The sequence below is a fragment of the Schistocerca americana genome, chromosome 6 (assembly GCF_021461395.2).
Source record: "Schistocerca americana isolate TAMUIC-IGC-003095 chromosome 6, iqSchAmer2.1, whole genome shotgun sequence".
Taxonomy (NCBI): domain Eukaryota; kingdom Metazoa; phylum Arthropoda; class Insecta; order Orthoptera; family Acrididae; genus Schistocerca; species Schistocerca americana.
In genome coordinates this window covers 81,757,523-81,774,200 of record NC_060124.1, presented here as the reverse complement: position 1 = coordinate 81,774,200, position 16,678 = coordinate 81,757,523, and the positions used below count along the sequence as shown (strand labels likewise).

The 16,678-nt window shown below is 42.0% G+C and overlaps 1 protein-coding gene across 1 annotated transcript in view; it reads right to left on the bottom strand.

Moving 5' to 3' along the window:
* Positions 1 to 16,678, bottom strand: part of LOC124619972 (lysosomal-trafficking regulator) — a 594,456-nt gene that overhangs the window by 156,777 nt on the left and 421,001 nt on the right. Inside the window, exon 38 of the mRNA XM_047146635.1 lies at positions 12,107 to 12,214. Within this exon, the coding sequence (XP_047002591.1) occupies positions 12,107 to 12,214 (108 nt within the window). The remainder of the gene's footprint in view (positions 1 to 12,106; positions 12,215 to 16,678) is intronic.

Genomic DNA, 16,678 nt, shown 5'->3' with positions numbered 1-16,678 from the left:
AATACAAATTTCGAATCCTCAGAGATTATATATATATATATAATAAAAAAAATTGTTTTATGAAAATGAAGCAAAGCTAAATCCAGAATGAAGTAAAGCTAATCGATCTGCCTGCTTAGTTTTTTTTTTTTTTCAAAGCTTATAGTCCCCTATCACAGGCTGAGAAAGAACTGGTTTTCTTTCTGCTATTGCCTACAGTTACTGTGCTACAATGTAATGAGTACAACTCTGGGAGTATTCTGAAAAGTTAGTAGTGAAGAATGTAGTCACTGTGCAGTTTACACTTGGTAAGCCATATACTGCTGGATGCAAAATATTGCTTACATATCGAAATTGGTTTTAACACTGCAAGGAGAATCATATCTCTTTCCATTTTCAAGCAAATAAGTGATACATTTTGACATTTGGTCATGACAAGCTATGATGCACCTCACTTGATGCTATGGCCATGTGCTACGCAGAGCTGCACTAGTTTCTCATCTTCATATGGTGCAGATACAAGCCAAAGCATTCACTTGCATGTGTGCTTCCAAGTTGGTAAAAAGTCTTCATCTGTACATACGTGTAGTCAATATATCATTCACACAGGAGGACTGTCCATACATGATCATTTTTGTCCAACTTATTGAAAAAAATTTTCTATGGATATACACCACTAAATCATATTCAAGGGCAGATTTGACCAGCTTCGTGTGGAGGAAGAGAGCAATGGAAATGAAAGAAACAGGTAAAAAATAGCTGTGAAATTGTTACCGCCATTTTTAATCCCTTTTTTTTCATTGTTGCATTTTCTAATTCAGATAACAGCCCTACAGTTTTTGTCTATGATTGTAAAATTTAGTCAAGTGTTGACAGGTGTGAAAATTTCTGTACTGTCAGTTTAATAAGTCACCTTTGCAAAATACTAACACGAATTCTTTACAGATGAATGGAAAACTGGTAGACGCTGACCTTCGGGGAAAATCAGTTTGGATTCCATAGAAATGTTGGAACACGTGAGGCAATACTGACCCTACAACTTATCTTAGAAGATAGATTAAGGAAAGGCAAACCTAACATTTCTGGCATTTGTAGACTTAGAGAAAGCTTTTGACGATGTTGACTGGAATACTCTCTTTCAAATTCTGAAGGTGGCAGGTATAAAATAAAGGGAGCAAAAGGCTATTTACAATCTATACAGAAACCATATGGCAGTTATAAGAGTCGAGGGGCATGAAAGGGAAGCAGTGGTTGAGAAGGCAGGCAGACATGGTTGTAGCCTATCTTCGATGTTACTCAATCTATATATTCAGCAAGCAGTAAAGGAAACAAAAGAAATATTTGGAGTAGGAATTAAAATCCATGGAGAAGAAATACAAACTTTGAGGTTTGTCAGTGACACTGTAATTCTGTCATAGACAGCAAGGGACCTGGAAAAGCAGTTGTACGGAATGGACAGTGTCTTGAAAGGAGGATACAAGATGAACATCAATGAAAGCAAAATGAGGATAATGGAATGTAGTCGAAATACATTGGGTGATGCTGAGGGAATTCGATTAAGAGATGAGACACTTAAAGTAGTAGATGAGTATTGCTATTTGGGGAGCAAAATAACTGATGATGGTCGAAGTAGAGAGGATATAAAATGTAAACTGACAATGGAAAGGAAACTGTTGCTCAAGAAGAGAAATTTGTTAGCATTGAGAATAGATTTAAGTGTCAGAAAGACTTTTCTGGAAGTATTTGTATTGAGTGCAGCCATGAATGGAAGTGAAACATGGATGATACATAGTTTAGACAAAAAGAGAACAGAAGCTTTCAAAATGTGGTGATACAGAAGAATGCTCAAGATTACATGGGTAGATCACATAACTAATGAGGAGGTACTGAATAGAATTGGGGAGGAGAGGAATTTGTAGCACAACCTGACTAGAACTAATGAGCACGTACTGAATAGAACTGGGGAGGGGAAGAATTTGTGGCACAACTTGACTAGAAGAAGAGATCGGTTGGTAGGATACATTCTGAGGCATCAAGGGATCATCAGTTTAGTATTGTTGGGGGGAAGTGCGGAGGGTAAAAATCATAGAGGGAGATGAAGAGATGAATACACAAACAGATTCAGAAGGATGTAGGTTGCAGTAATTACTCGGAGATGAAGAAGCTTGCACAGGATACAGCAGTATGGAGAGCAGCATCAGACCAGTCTCTGGACTGCAGAACACAACAACAACAACAACAACAACAACAACAACAACAGGCGAATTGTGTGTGCAGCTGTGGTGCCAATTCCCTCCAGCCACCTACCAAGGTCTTATTGCTTCCATACCATGATGCATTGCTGCTGTTATCTGTGCCAAAAGTGGAAATATCGGCTATTAGGTTCTGGCTGATCAAAGTATGTGTCACATTGCATGCTGTATCTTATCTATGCACTTCCCAATATTATACTATCCATTTTTGGCTGGGTTCTGCCTGCTCTGCAACCACCAGTACCTGGCTGTCTTCAAGCAGACCCTTAGTCAGTGTCTCAATATCCCTACTCACCTGGCCAAGGCTACACTAAGTTTTACAATGTTTGCAATCTGATCCTAGCCTTTCCTGCAGCTGTTGACCTACACCCAGCCCATTACTGTCACCTAGCAGCAAGATCTTCCTTTTCACCTTAGTTTCTGACCTGACTCCCAAATTCTTATTAATGATCTGCTGTGTCCTACATTCTTCTCAAGCTGTAGGAAGGTCCCATCCTTCAACCTCCAGCAGGAAACAGGAAATACCTGCTCTTTAGCTCAACTGTTACCTTTTACCATATCTCACTTTCTTCACCCCTTACCCCTTTTCCCCTCAGCAGCACTAATTCAATTATTGTAGCATCAATCTATGCCTGAAATGCACAAATTTCCACCTCTTGTTCTGCATTCATCCTGTCTTTTTTAAACATAGCCTACATTTCTGTGGAAGAGCCTTATGGGAAATCCTCCTCCAGCATCACTGCAGTCACCCAAGGGGAATTGTTGTTCACAATATAAATGGCAAAAAAGAGCTACAACTTACAAAAGAAAAGCAAGAGCATCTAACTATTAACTAAACATAATATACAGTTTGGTAAAGGTGATAAACAAGCGAACTATTAATGAAATTACAATGAAATCCAGACCTTTAGCTGCTTACAGGCATTGATAAATATCAACAGGGACAGCAAACTATTACTCTGCAGAGTGCAGCTGCAATATTCAGAATGCATTCTAATGACTAAGATATAAATGTATTATGCCAACTGGAGATGAGTGAAAACTAGGAATGTGTCTTGGCATAAATACTACTGTATAAAAAGTGGTCAGCTGTTGCATTTATTCAAGGAATGCTTCATAAATTTATTAAAATTTTCAGAATTTTGTTGCTGATTTTGTTCATAAGTGACTCGTTTATTTTTTACAGCGTCTTTAATTTCCTTGTTCCAGATCATCAGAACTCTTGTTTTATTTTCTTCCTTCTTCCTAGGGCAGCTATTGTTACCTTTTCTAAGTAGCAACAAGCACTCAGTTTCAGTAGGTACTACTCCACTATTAAATCTCGGAGTTGTTTTATTCTTTCTTCACGTAATAAGTACTCTATGTACATTCACCTGTAACAGTCTTGCCTATTAGGCAGTTTTGCTGCTTTACAAGCTGCATGAGCCAATATCATGCCACCTTTAGATTTCAATATCTCTTAAGTTGGACGAAAACTTACCATTCATGAAGAATTACTCTACTATGTGCACAGTCTTATGCACACTAGTAACTACACCTTTTTCTGCATAAGGTATTTACGAATTAAAGAAATTGTCAAAGGACACTGTCATTATTAATGCACTGATCCTTCCTACTGGTACACCTTATCTACTACTGCTTTTTCCCTATTTTTCCAATGAGTGCAGCTGGTATGTTCCTGTCTCACAATATTTTTCTTGTTCCATTTCTTTTCCGTGAAATCTTCTCGGGTGATCAGCCGAGTAAAGGCGTCGTCTTCTCGCAACGTTTCGAAGGGTTTCGTACCCATCATCTTCAAGCGAAGTGTCGAGATGCTGTGTTGCGCGGTCCTATAAAGGCTCCTGGACCAGTGACTGATTCCGGGCGCCGACCAATCAGGTACCTGCGGAATCGGCCGCCGCGCCAGTGGTGGAGGGTTTGCGGTGCGGACCGGGCGTCGAGTCCCTGCCGGTTCCTAATACGTCTGTGGCCGCTACCGTCTTCGTGCCGGAGCGTTCTCTTCTAATTTTAGTTATTGCAGAATTCCAAGCTGTACTAAGTTGGAAACCAGTGTCTCGATTGATCAGGTTGCTGTTCAACCGAATTTCTACAGCCTCTTTGAAAACTGAATCCCAAAATCCTTTAGCGTCACACAGAAGTGTTGCCGAAATTTGCCAACTTGCGACACCCTGTGAACACGACAAGATCCAGACACATACTACAACGAGCCGGTGCGGCCCTGGTGCGCGAACACATACGGGTCACCAGGCAGGAGTTAGATAAGAACGTAAGGATGCTGCTTACTCAACACCTTCGATTGGCATCCTATCTCCCACCACACACATGGGAGTGGATCGACGGAAACACATATGCAAGCAGTGAGATCCACAAGAGAAAAGCCACGGAAAAACAATGTGGCAAGTTCACCAGACTGTCTGGAGCCCGGCAACATGCCGACCACACAACCAATGCCAAGACTGTTATCAATCTGGCAGGCAAAGAACTGGACGAGACCACAATATCAGTGCTGTCGAGAGGACTTAATTTTGCTCCAGTACCCAGGACACTACCTAAGCGAGACATTATCAGCAGCATCGAGCAAGCCGTGCGCGGCCTCCCTACGGAGGCAGCTGAGGAAGTTAGGAGAGAGACGTGCAGGGTCCTGGAGAAGGCAAAAATGCCCAAGAACAACATAACGTCTGCTGAATGGAAGGCTCTTAAGGCCCTACGTGAGGATGAGGACACTGTCGTTCTAGCTGCTGACAAAGGCAATGCCACGGTGATACTGAGGAAAGAAGATTATTGGCAGAAGATAAACTCACTGCTACAAGATACTGCCTACAAGCAACTGGACAAGGACACGACAGCTTCCGTGACTCGCAAGACCATCGCCTTGCTCAATGACTCTGGACTGGAAAAGGACGTCATCAGGAAGCTGTACCCCAGAGCACTGGCACCACCACGGCTATATGGGCTCCCTAAGATCCACAAAGACGGAGTTCCATTGCGACCCATAGTGAGCACCATCAACTCACCGACATATGGTTTAGCCAAGTACCTAGCACAACTGCTCAAACCGATCGTGGGTCACTGTGAGCACCATGTCAAGAACTCGGCGGAGTTTGTGAAGGTACTACAAGGCTTTCGCCTGGATAAAGAAGATCTTCTTGTCAGCTTTGACGTCACCTCACTCTTCACACGAGTACTGCTGGAAGACTCCCTAGCGCTGCTCGAAACACGCTTTAGTGAGGACACAATTAAGCTGTTCCGGCATGTGTTAACAAACACCTACTTCAAGTGTGGAGGCAAATTTTATGAACAAGTGGATGGTGTAGCCATGGGGTCCCCCTTAGCTCCAGGCATCACTAATCTTTACATGGAGCACTTTGAAGACATAGCCCTGGACACCGCCCCATTGAAACCTAAAGCCTTCTACAGATATGTGGATGACACTTTTGTCGTGTGGCCACATGGCAGAGAGAACCTGCAAGACTTCCTGCGACATCTCAACAGCATACACAGCAACATACAATTCACCATGGAGGTGGAAGAAAACGGAAGCTTGCCCTTCCTTGACATTCTAATCAAGAGGCACCCTGATGGCACCTTGGGTCACGCTGTGTATAGGAAGAAGACACATACAGATTTATACCTTCATGCACAGAGTTGCCACCACCCAGCACAACGCAACTCAGTGCTTAACACACTTGTGCACAGGGCCAAGTCTATCTGTGATGATGACAGCCTACCTGCAGAGTTACAACACCTAAGGAAGACCTTCCGCAGCAACGGTTATAATGAGACGCAAATCTCGCGTGCCCTACACAAGAGCAGGAAGGTAGACACACCAGAAGAAGAAGATGAGACCAGATGCCTGGCATTTCTACCATACGCGGGACCGCCAACAGCCAAGATTGCCCGCATTCTGGACAAACACAACATCAAGACAATTTTTCATGCCCCAAGTAAAATTAAGGACATACTTGGCTCAGTCAAAGACCACCTAGGACTGCAGACTCCGGGCGTATACAGTATTGAATGTGAATGTGGTACGAAATATATCGGACAAACGCAGCGCTGCATCACGCAGAGGTGCTCGGAACACATTAGAAATGTACGCCTTGGTCAGACAGAAAAATCGGCGGTAGCGGAACATAGCCTTAACGAAGGACACACCTTCCTTTTTGAGGGTACGAAGAAGCTGTGTGACGCTAAAGGATTTTGGGATTCAGTTTTCAAAGAGGCTGTAGAAATTCGGTTGAACAGCAACCTGATCAATCGAGACACTGGTTTCCAACTTAGTACAGCTTGGAATCCCGCAATAACTAAAATTAGAAGAGAACGCTCCGGCACGAAGACGGTAGCGGCCACAGACGTATTAGGAACCGGCAGGGACTCGACGCCCGGTCCGCGCCGCGAACCCTCCACCACTGGCGCGGCGGCCGATTCCGCAGGTACCTGATTGGTCGGCGCCCGGAATCAGTCACTGGTCCAGGAGCCTTTATAGGACCGCGCAGCACAGCATCTCGACACTTCGCTTGAAGATGATGGGTACGAAACCCTTCGAAACGTTGCGAGAAGACGACGCCTTTACTCGGCTGATCACCCGAGAAGATTTCACGAATGGAATACGCCGAGAAAGTCTCAAATCACATCCATTTCTTTTCATTCAAATCCTCTTGCATTACAGACAGCTACAGTCAGTGATCTACAGTTTTAAGTCTCTCATCCTTTCTACACTTTGGTCTTCATTGTAGCTTGCATCCAGTGACAGTGTAAGTCCTCACTAAAGACTAGAGCTGCCATATGGCATGAATGCCAACTTTGAGTCCTCTGGCATTAATTTTCCAGCAACAGCTCTCTCTTCTGTATGTACAGTACACAAAGCGCAACTATGTAAGGAAATGTTTACCATGAATTAGGAAAGTAAAAAAGCAAGTGTCAGCAGCAGGACATAAAATGTGCACAAAGCAAAGAGTATTAAGAGTTACTTCACCTTTACTCATGTTGATTGTGGAAAGATTTCTGATACGACAATGTCTATGGAATAATTGCTATCAGAGGTAAAGCTGAGTGGGACACGAGTCAAGGTATTTCAACCGTTCCAGATAGACATTGAGGAAATCAACATTCCTCATCAAATACACTCACCAATTACAATGTCACCAAAATAAAGGACATAAAAAAGAAAATCAAAAGTTCTGAATTATATCACATTGAATTATTTTACTGCCAAAAGAGACACACTAATTCCTTCTTCCAACTGTCAGATGGACACTGAAATTATTTGTAGAATTGAAATCAAGAGAGTACAGGTTTGGACCTACATTTGACTCTATATATATTATGTGGAAGTACTTGCTCACTTCCTATAAGTAATTTATTGCAGATTACTTGAGCTACAAGGTATTCCAAACAGATGGAAAAAGGTGCAGATACACATTTTTCTGGAAGGGTATTCATACAAAGCCTGTCAATAATAGACCTGTAACAGTGGATTCATGTAACTCCAAACTTCTAGTCCCAATATTATGAATGACCAAAACAAACTATTAATTCAAGCCCTGCAATCTCTTAATATTAGTAGCTGACTGGACAGGTGGGTGGGTGTCAATGTAGAAGGGATGGCAGGAGGGTAGGGGGTGGGGGGTGGGGGGTCATCACGGGCAACAGGTGGGTTCCCTTCACACACTACTGTCCATGAATTGTGATGGAGCCTCTAACAATGAATACCGCTCTGTGAATAATAACAGATCATTATGTGTGTTAAAATCTGTACTTTAGATTTATAAATGTTTATTTGTCATACTCATCTCATGGAAAGCAGATCCATATGCCACATTCTAGTTCTTGCATGAAGGAAAATATAGACACCGAAGCGCTAAAGACACTGGTATAGGCATTGTATTCACATACAGAGTTATATAAACAGGCAGAACACTGCACTGCGGTTGGCAACACCTATATAAGACAACAAGTGCCTGGTGCAGTTTTTAGATCAATTACTGCTGCTACAATGGCAGGTTATCAAAATTTTAAGTGAGTCTGAATGTGGTGTTATAGTCAGCGCACAAACGATGGGACACATCATCTCCAAGGTCGTAATGAAGCACGGATTTTGCGTACGATCATTTCACAAGAACATCAAATCTCTGACACCGCCACAGCCGGAAAAAGATCCTGCAAAAACGGGACCAACAACAACTGAAGAGAATCATTCAATGTGACAGAAATGCAACACTTCTGCAAATTGCTGCAGATTTCAATGCTGGGCCATCAACAAGTGTCAGCATGTGAACCATTCAATGAAACATCATTGATATGGGCTTCTGGGGCCAAAGGCCCACCCGTCTACCCTTGATGACCAAAGGCACAAAGCTTTTCAACTCGCCTGGGCCTGTCAACACCGACATTAGACTGTTGATGACTGGAAACATGTTGCCTGGTTAGACGAGTCTCGTTTCAAATTGTATCGAGCAGATGGATGTGTATGTGTATGGGAATGGAGACATCCTCATGAAGCCTGGATATCAGTAGGGGACTGTTCAAGCTGGTGAAGGCTCTGTAATGGTGTGGGGTGTGTACAGCTGGAGTGATATGGGACCCTTCATACATTTAGACAGGTGACACGTATGTACATCTACATCTACATGACTACTTTGCAATTCACATTTAAATGCTTGGCAGAGGGTTCATTGAACCACAATCATACTATCTCTCTACCATTCCACTCCCGAACTGCGCGCGGGAAAAACAAACATCTAAACCTTTCTGTTCGAGCTCTGATTTCTTCTTATTTTATTTTGATGATCATTTCTACCTATGTAGGTTGAGCTCAACAAAATATTTTCGCATTCGGAAGAGAAAGTTGGTGACTGAAATTTCGTAAATAGATCTCGCTGCGACGAAAAACGTCTTTGCTTTAATGACTTCCATCCCAACTCGCGTATCATATCTGCCACACTCTCTCCCCTATTACGTGATAATACAAAATGAGCTGCCACACTTTCGATGTCCTCCGTCAATCCCACCTGGTAAGGATCCCACACCGCGCAGCAATATTCTAACAAAGGACGAACGAGTGTAGTGTAAGCTGCCTCTTTAGTGGACTTGTTGCATCTTCTAAGTGTCCTGCCAATGAAACACAACCTTTGGCTCGCCTTCCCCACAATATTATCTATGTGGTCTTTCCAACTGAAGTTGTTCATAATTTTTACACCCAGGCACCTAGTTGAATTGACAGCCTTGAGAATTGCACTATTTATTGAGTAATCGAATTCCAACGGATTTCTTTTGGAACTCATGTGGATCACCTCACACTTTTCGTTATTTAGTGTCAACTGCCACCTGCCACACCATACAGAAATCTTTTCTAAATCGCTTTGCAACTGATACTGGTCTTCGGTAAATTACAGCATCATCTGCGAACAACCTAAGAGAACTGCTCAGATTGTCACCCAGGTCATTTACATAGATCAGGAACAGCAGAGGTCCCAAGACGCTTCCCTGGGGAACACCTGATATCACTTCAGTTTTACTCGATGATTTGCCGTCTATTACTACGAACTGTGACCTTCCTGACACGAAATCACGAATCCAGTCGCACAACTGAGACGATACCCCATAGGACCACAGCTTGATTAGAAGTCGCTTGTGAGGAACGGTGTCAAAAGCTTTCCGGAAATCTAGAAATACAGAATCAACTTGAGATCCCCTGTCGATAGCGGCCATTACTTCGTGTGAATAAAGAGCTAGCTGCGTTGCAGAAGAACGATGTTTTCTGAAACCATGCTGATTACATATCAATAGATTGTTCCCTTCGAGGTGATTCATAATGTTTGAATACAGTATATGCTTCAAAACCCTACTGCAAACCGACGTCAATGATATAGGTCTGTAGTTCGATGGATTACCCCTACTACCCTTCTTAAACACTGGTGTGACCTGCGCAATTTTCCAATCTGTAGGTACAGATCTATCGGTGAGTGAGTGGTTGTATACGATTGCTAAGTAGGGAGCTATTGTATCAGCGTAATCTGAGAGGAACCTAATCAGTATACAATCTGGACCTGAAGACTTGCCTGTATCAAGCGATTTGAGTTGCTTCGCAACCCCTAAGGTATCTACTTCTAAGAAACTCATGCTAGCAGCTGTTCGTGTTTCTAATTCTGGAATATTACATTCGTCTTCCCTGGTGAAGGAATTTCGGAAAACTGCGTTCAATAACTCTGCTTTAGCGGCACAGCCGGTAACAGTACCATCGGCACTGCGCAGCAAAGGTATTGACTGTGTCTTGCCGCTTGTGTACTTTACATACGACCAGAATTTCTTCGGATTTTCTACGAAATTTCAAGACAATGTTTCATTGTGGAACCTATTAAAGGCATCTCGCATTGAAGTCCATGCCAAATTTCGCGCGTCTGTAAATTTTAGCCAATCTTCGGGATTTCGCGTTCTTCTGAACTTCGCATGCTTTTTCCGTTGCCTCTGCAACAGCGTTCGGACCTGTTTTGTGTACCATGGGGGATCAGTTCCATCTCTTACCAGTTTATGAGGTATGAATCTCTCAATTGCTGTTGTTACTATATCTTTGAATTTGAGCCACATCTCATCTACATTTGCATAGTCAGTTCGGAAGGAATGGAGATTGTCTCTTAGGAAGGCTTTTAGTGACGCTTTATCCGCTTTTTTAAATAAAATTATTTTGCGTTTGTTTCTGGTGGATTTGGAAGAAAAGGTATTGAGCCTAGCTGCAACGACCTTGTGATCACTAATCCCTGTATCAGTCATGATGCTCTCTATCAGCTCTGGATTGTTTGTGGCTAAGAGGTCAAGTGTGTTTTCGCAACCATTTACAATTCGCGTGGGTTCGTGGACTAACTGCTCGAAATAATTTTCGGAGAAAGCATTTAGGGCAATCTAGGAAGATGTTTTCTGCCTACCACTGGTTTGAACAAGTATTTTTGCCAACATATCGAGGGAAGGTTGAAGTCCCCACCAACTATAACCGTATCAGTGGGGTATTTATTTGTTACGAGACTCAAATTTTCTCTGAACTGTTCAGCAACTATATCATCGGAGTCTGGGGGTCGGTAGAAGTAGCCAATGATTAACTTAGTTCAGCTGTAATCATCCTATCTGATCACTGCCATCCATTCATGCCCATTGTGCATTCTGCCAGACTTGGGCACTTCCAGCAGGACAATGTGACACCCCATACATCCAGAATTGCTACAGAGTGCCTCCAGAAACACTCTTCTGAGTTTAAACACTTCTGCTGGTCACCAAACACCCCAGACATTAACATTATTGAGCATACCTGAGAAGCCTTGCAACGTGCTGTTCAGGAGAGATCTCCTCCCCTCACACTCTTACGGATTTATGGACAGCCCTGCAATATTCATAGTGTCAATTCCCTCCATCACTACTTCAGACATTAGTCGACTCAATGCCACATCATGTTGTTGCACTTGCGGCACTTCTGCGTGCTTGTGGGGGCCCTACATGTTATTAGGCAGATGTACCAGTTTCTTTAGCTCTTCAGTGTATTATGAGAATGATAATTTTTTGGGTAATGTACTTCTGTCTGACATTAATATCAAAATATGATTTCAATACGTCATTTTTGTGTGGAAATGGCTTAACCACTCAAGGAACAACTGCTACGGGAAATGTCAGAGGGGTTAAAATAAATATTTACACCTTATACAAAAGGAAAGGAACCACTGTAATGGAATTCCATCTCTCAAGCTGTATATCATGATTCATTATAACAGGTCAAGCCCTCTCCATCAGTTTACTGTAGAACAAATTTTATCCTAGTATATTTTTTTCCCCTTTGGAGGGTGAATATTATCTATATGAATCAACATGGATAACACAAGTAATAACCATACCTTTTTCTATTGATCGGACAGATGCAGGAGCCTGCTGAAAAATATGTCCAAGTTGATGATGCATTCCTTGACTTCTGGAAGGTATTTGTGGTTGTTCCGCACTTCTGCCTGCTGAACAAAGTATGACTTAGAATATTGGAAGAACTTTGTAAGTCAAGTTATGAAGTCACAAACACCAAAAAATTGAACCAAAATACAGGTAGAGGTGCAGAGATTCACTATTTAGAAAATGACTTGCAGTTGATCCTCTAGCAGAAGCAGAGGGAGATAGAAGAAGAAGAAGAAGAAGAAGAAGAAGAAGATCCAGAGGGGCAAGGTGGAAAAGAGGAACAATGGAAGGGTAATACACTGAAAATCATAAGCCCCAAAGGAGTTTAATGAATCAAGAATGCTATACAGAAAAAAATTCTTCCAATTTGTATGGGAATGGAATCCAGCACTTAAATTACTAATTGAATTTTAAACAACAGGAAAGGAAAATAGCTCCTAGGAAATGCTTTAAAGATGGAAAAAATAATAGGCACTGTATGGACAGATTCATCATACAGGAAGGCCAAAAATACTTTCAATGAATTTAAAAATAAAGATATCAATATAATGACTGGAAAAACTGCTAAGCACAGAAATGTGTACAGATTGGTAAAAACAGCACATCAAGTGCCACTACGAAGTGTGAATGTGACAAGAAGAAGAACTGGGTAGTGATTAGGAACACATCAAGGATTCAGCATTAAAAGTAACAAGCTGATGGCGCTTTGAGAGACTTGTGTTCAAACAAGGCAGTAAGCACAGTTACCTGACTTTTGGAATTTCTAACATCGTTGAGCAAAACAGCTGTCACACAATTATTCCAGACAATCTGTAGAGTCTACAAGACCAGCCACAGTCCTTCAGACTTTAAGATGAATGTTGATGTATGTCTGAATGCAATGTAAATACAGGAATCCCTATGTTAAATAGAGGCCTACACCAATGAACAAAAACACTCCGACCACATGCTTAATAGCAAGTCAGCCCACAAATGCCATACTTGGCAGCAATTTTATGTCATAAGGATTCGATAAGTACTTGATAAATTTCTGGAGGCGTATGGAACTATATGTCTACAGACAGCTCATGCTGTAATGCTCTTTTCCATTGGACTTCTTCTCATGAGCAGGTTCAATCAGTTTCGAGGAAAGAGAGCCACTTTGTAGATCAGTATATATTGTGATCTCAATATTGATGTATTTTTGTGGATGACATGTATCGAATACAGTCCACTTTGTATTTATTAATATGAATACAATTTTGTATGTAATCTTTGCTTGGTGCCAAGAGCAATAGTTGAGTAGAGGGTTGGGGTTTATCTCTTCTGGGTTACTTAAAATCATCTCTAATTAAGACACTCAAATGAGGGGCCAGAACCAACAACCAACTAGAGCTACTAAGCCACACACCAAATACTGCTCTGCAAGTCTTAAAACTACACACATTTCTTACTTGGAAATGTGACCCTGGTCAACTTCGTATATGGTGAAGCATAACCTCATATGGAGACCAACAACTAAATGCAGGAAGTGGGACACTTTAACTGGTGTAAAATATGCCAAGCATTAGCTCCAGTGCAGTTCAGACCCGTCTTCAAGCTTCTAAACAGGAACCGCAAATAACAACCACTGAATAATATTATAACAGATATCATTTCCAGTTAGATACCGCAGTTACTGCCTCTATCTGCCCCACTTAACTTCAGAAACCAGAGACCCCAGATAAAACTAATCTGGAAACCCTCTGAAGCACAAACAATTAGTCAGTTTAGTGGTAAAATGATAAATATACGCACCAATGTGTAGTGACATATTAGAAAAACTTGGTGGGTTGTTGTTGTTGTTGTTGTTGTTGTTGTCGTCGTCGTCTTCAGTCCTGAGACTGGTTTGATGCAGCTCTCCATGCTACTCTATCCTGTGTAAGCTTCTTCATCTCCCAGTACGTACTGCAGCCTACATCCTTCTGAATCTGCTTAGTGTATTCATCTCTTGGTCTCCCTTTATGATTTTTACCCTCCATGCTGCCCTCCAATACTAAATTGGTGATCCCTTGATGCCTCAGAACATGTCCTACCAACCAATCCCTTCTTCTAGTCAAGTTGTGCCACAAACTCCTCTTCTCCCCAATCCTATTCAATACCTCCTCATTAGTTATGTGATCTACCCATCAAATCTTCAGCATTCTTCTGTAACACCACATTTCAAAAGCTTCTATTCTCTTCTTGTCCAAACTATTTATCGTCCATGTTTCACTTCCATACATGGCTACACTCCATACAAATACTGTCAGAAACGACTTCCTGACACTTAAATCTATACTCGATGTTAACAAATTCCTCTTCTTCAGAAACACTTTCCTTGCCATTGCCAGTCTACATTTACTTCCTCTCTACTTCGACCATCATCAGTTATTTTGCTCGCCAAATAGCAAAACTCATTTCCTAATCTAATTCCCTCAGCATCACCCGACTTAATTCAAGTACATTCCATTATCCTTGTTTTGCTTTTGTTGATGTTCATCTTATATCCTCCCTTCAAGACACTGTACATTCCGTTCAACTGCTCTTCCAAGTCCTTTGCTGTCTCTGAGAGAATTACAATGTCATCGGCGAACCTTAAAGTTTTTATTTCTTCTTCATGGATTGTAATACCTACTCTGAATTTTTCTTTTGTTTCCTTTACTGCTTGCTCAATATACAGATTGAATAACATCGGGGATAGGCTGCAACCCTGTCTCACTCCCTTCCCAACCACTGCTTCCTTTCATGTCCCTTGACTCTTATAACTGCCATCTGGTTTCTGTACAAATTGTAAATAGCCTTTCGTTCCCTGTATTTTACCCCTGCCACCTTCAGAATTTGAAAGAGAGTATTCCAGTCAACATTGTCAAAAGCTTTCTCCAAGTCTACAAATGCTAGAAATGTAGGTTTGCCTTTTCTTAATCTAGCTTCTAAGATAAGTCATAGGGTCAGAAGTGCCTCACGTGTTCCCATATTTCTACGGAATCCAAACTTATCTTCCCCGAGGTCGGCTTCTACCAGTTTTTCCATTCGTCTGTAAAGAATTCGCGTTAGTATTTTGCAGCTGTGACTTATTAAACTGATAGTTCGGTAATTTTCACATCTGTCAATGCCTGCTTTCTTTGGGATTGGAATTATTATATTCTTCTTGAAGTCTGAGGGTATTTCACCTGTCCCATACATTTTGCTTGGTGGACTAAGCTCCTTCAATTCCAGATGCACTGCAATATAACCACAAGCAGTGTCACCCTATTACTGTATAGTGATGATGATGAAGTCCCATACTCCGTAACAGAGCGTGATACCCGCACCGCCGTACTAGCCAAGGTCGTAGTGGAGGTGGTTTGCCATTGCCTTCCTCCGACCATAATGGGTATGAATGATGATGATGATGATGAAGATGACACAACAACACCCAGTCATCTTGAGGCAGGTGAAAATCCCGGACCCCACCAGGAATTGAACCTGGGACCCCGTGCTCGGGAAGTGAGAGCGCTACCGCGAGACCACGAGCTGCAAACTATTACTGTATAGTAACACACAATTTACAAGGTGACAATTGCTGAACTATAAGGAAAAAAATATAAATTAGTTACAAACTATGGTGTGCACACACTTCATTCAACATGTAAACATGACTACAGATATTTGGATTTAGGTTATAACATGTTCGATATGCCCGCCATCATTGGTAATGATGTGATGCAGACAAACAGTGAAATTCGACACGGACTGCTGAAGTGTCGGAACATCGATGCAGTCGATGACCTCCTGAATGCCTGTTTTCTGCTCAGCAAGGGTTTTGGGGTTTTTGTTGTACATCTTGTCTTTAATGTTGCCCCATAAAAAGGAGTCGCACATGTTTAGATCTGGAGAAGATGGTGGGCAATAAAGGCCCATGCCAGTGGCCTCTGGGTACCCCAGAGCCAGAATGAGCTCCCGTAAGTGCTCCTCCAGGACATCAAACATTCTCTTGCTTCAATGGGGCCGAGCTCGTCTTCCATGAACCATATCTTGCAAAATCAGAGTCACTATGGATAATGGAGATGAAATCATCTTTCAGAACCTTCACATACCATTCAGTAGTCACCGTGCCATCAAGGAACATCGCAACGATTATTCTGTGACTGGACGTTGAACACCACACAGTCACCCATTGAGGGTGAAGAGACTTCTCGATCATGAAATGCGGGTTCTCAGTCCCCCAAATATGCCAATTTTGCTTACTGACAAACCTATCCAAATGAACATGGGCTTCATCGTTAAACCAAACCATGCATGTGCATACTAATTCCCATCATGCCCCACAGCCAACCATGCAGTTTGAATGCCATATTGCAAACCGTTCAGAAGTTATGATGAATTTATTTCATGCAGTTCAATAACTGTCACCCAGTAAGTAAACACTTGTAACCAAAGGAAAGTCCCTTCAACAGATACGCTTATAAGTGAACTGAAACTGCTCTTCTTCATGAATATTATTAACACCGACAGACTTGTACAAGGTAAAATGACAATCACAT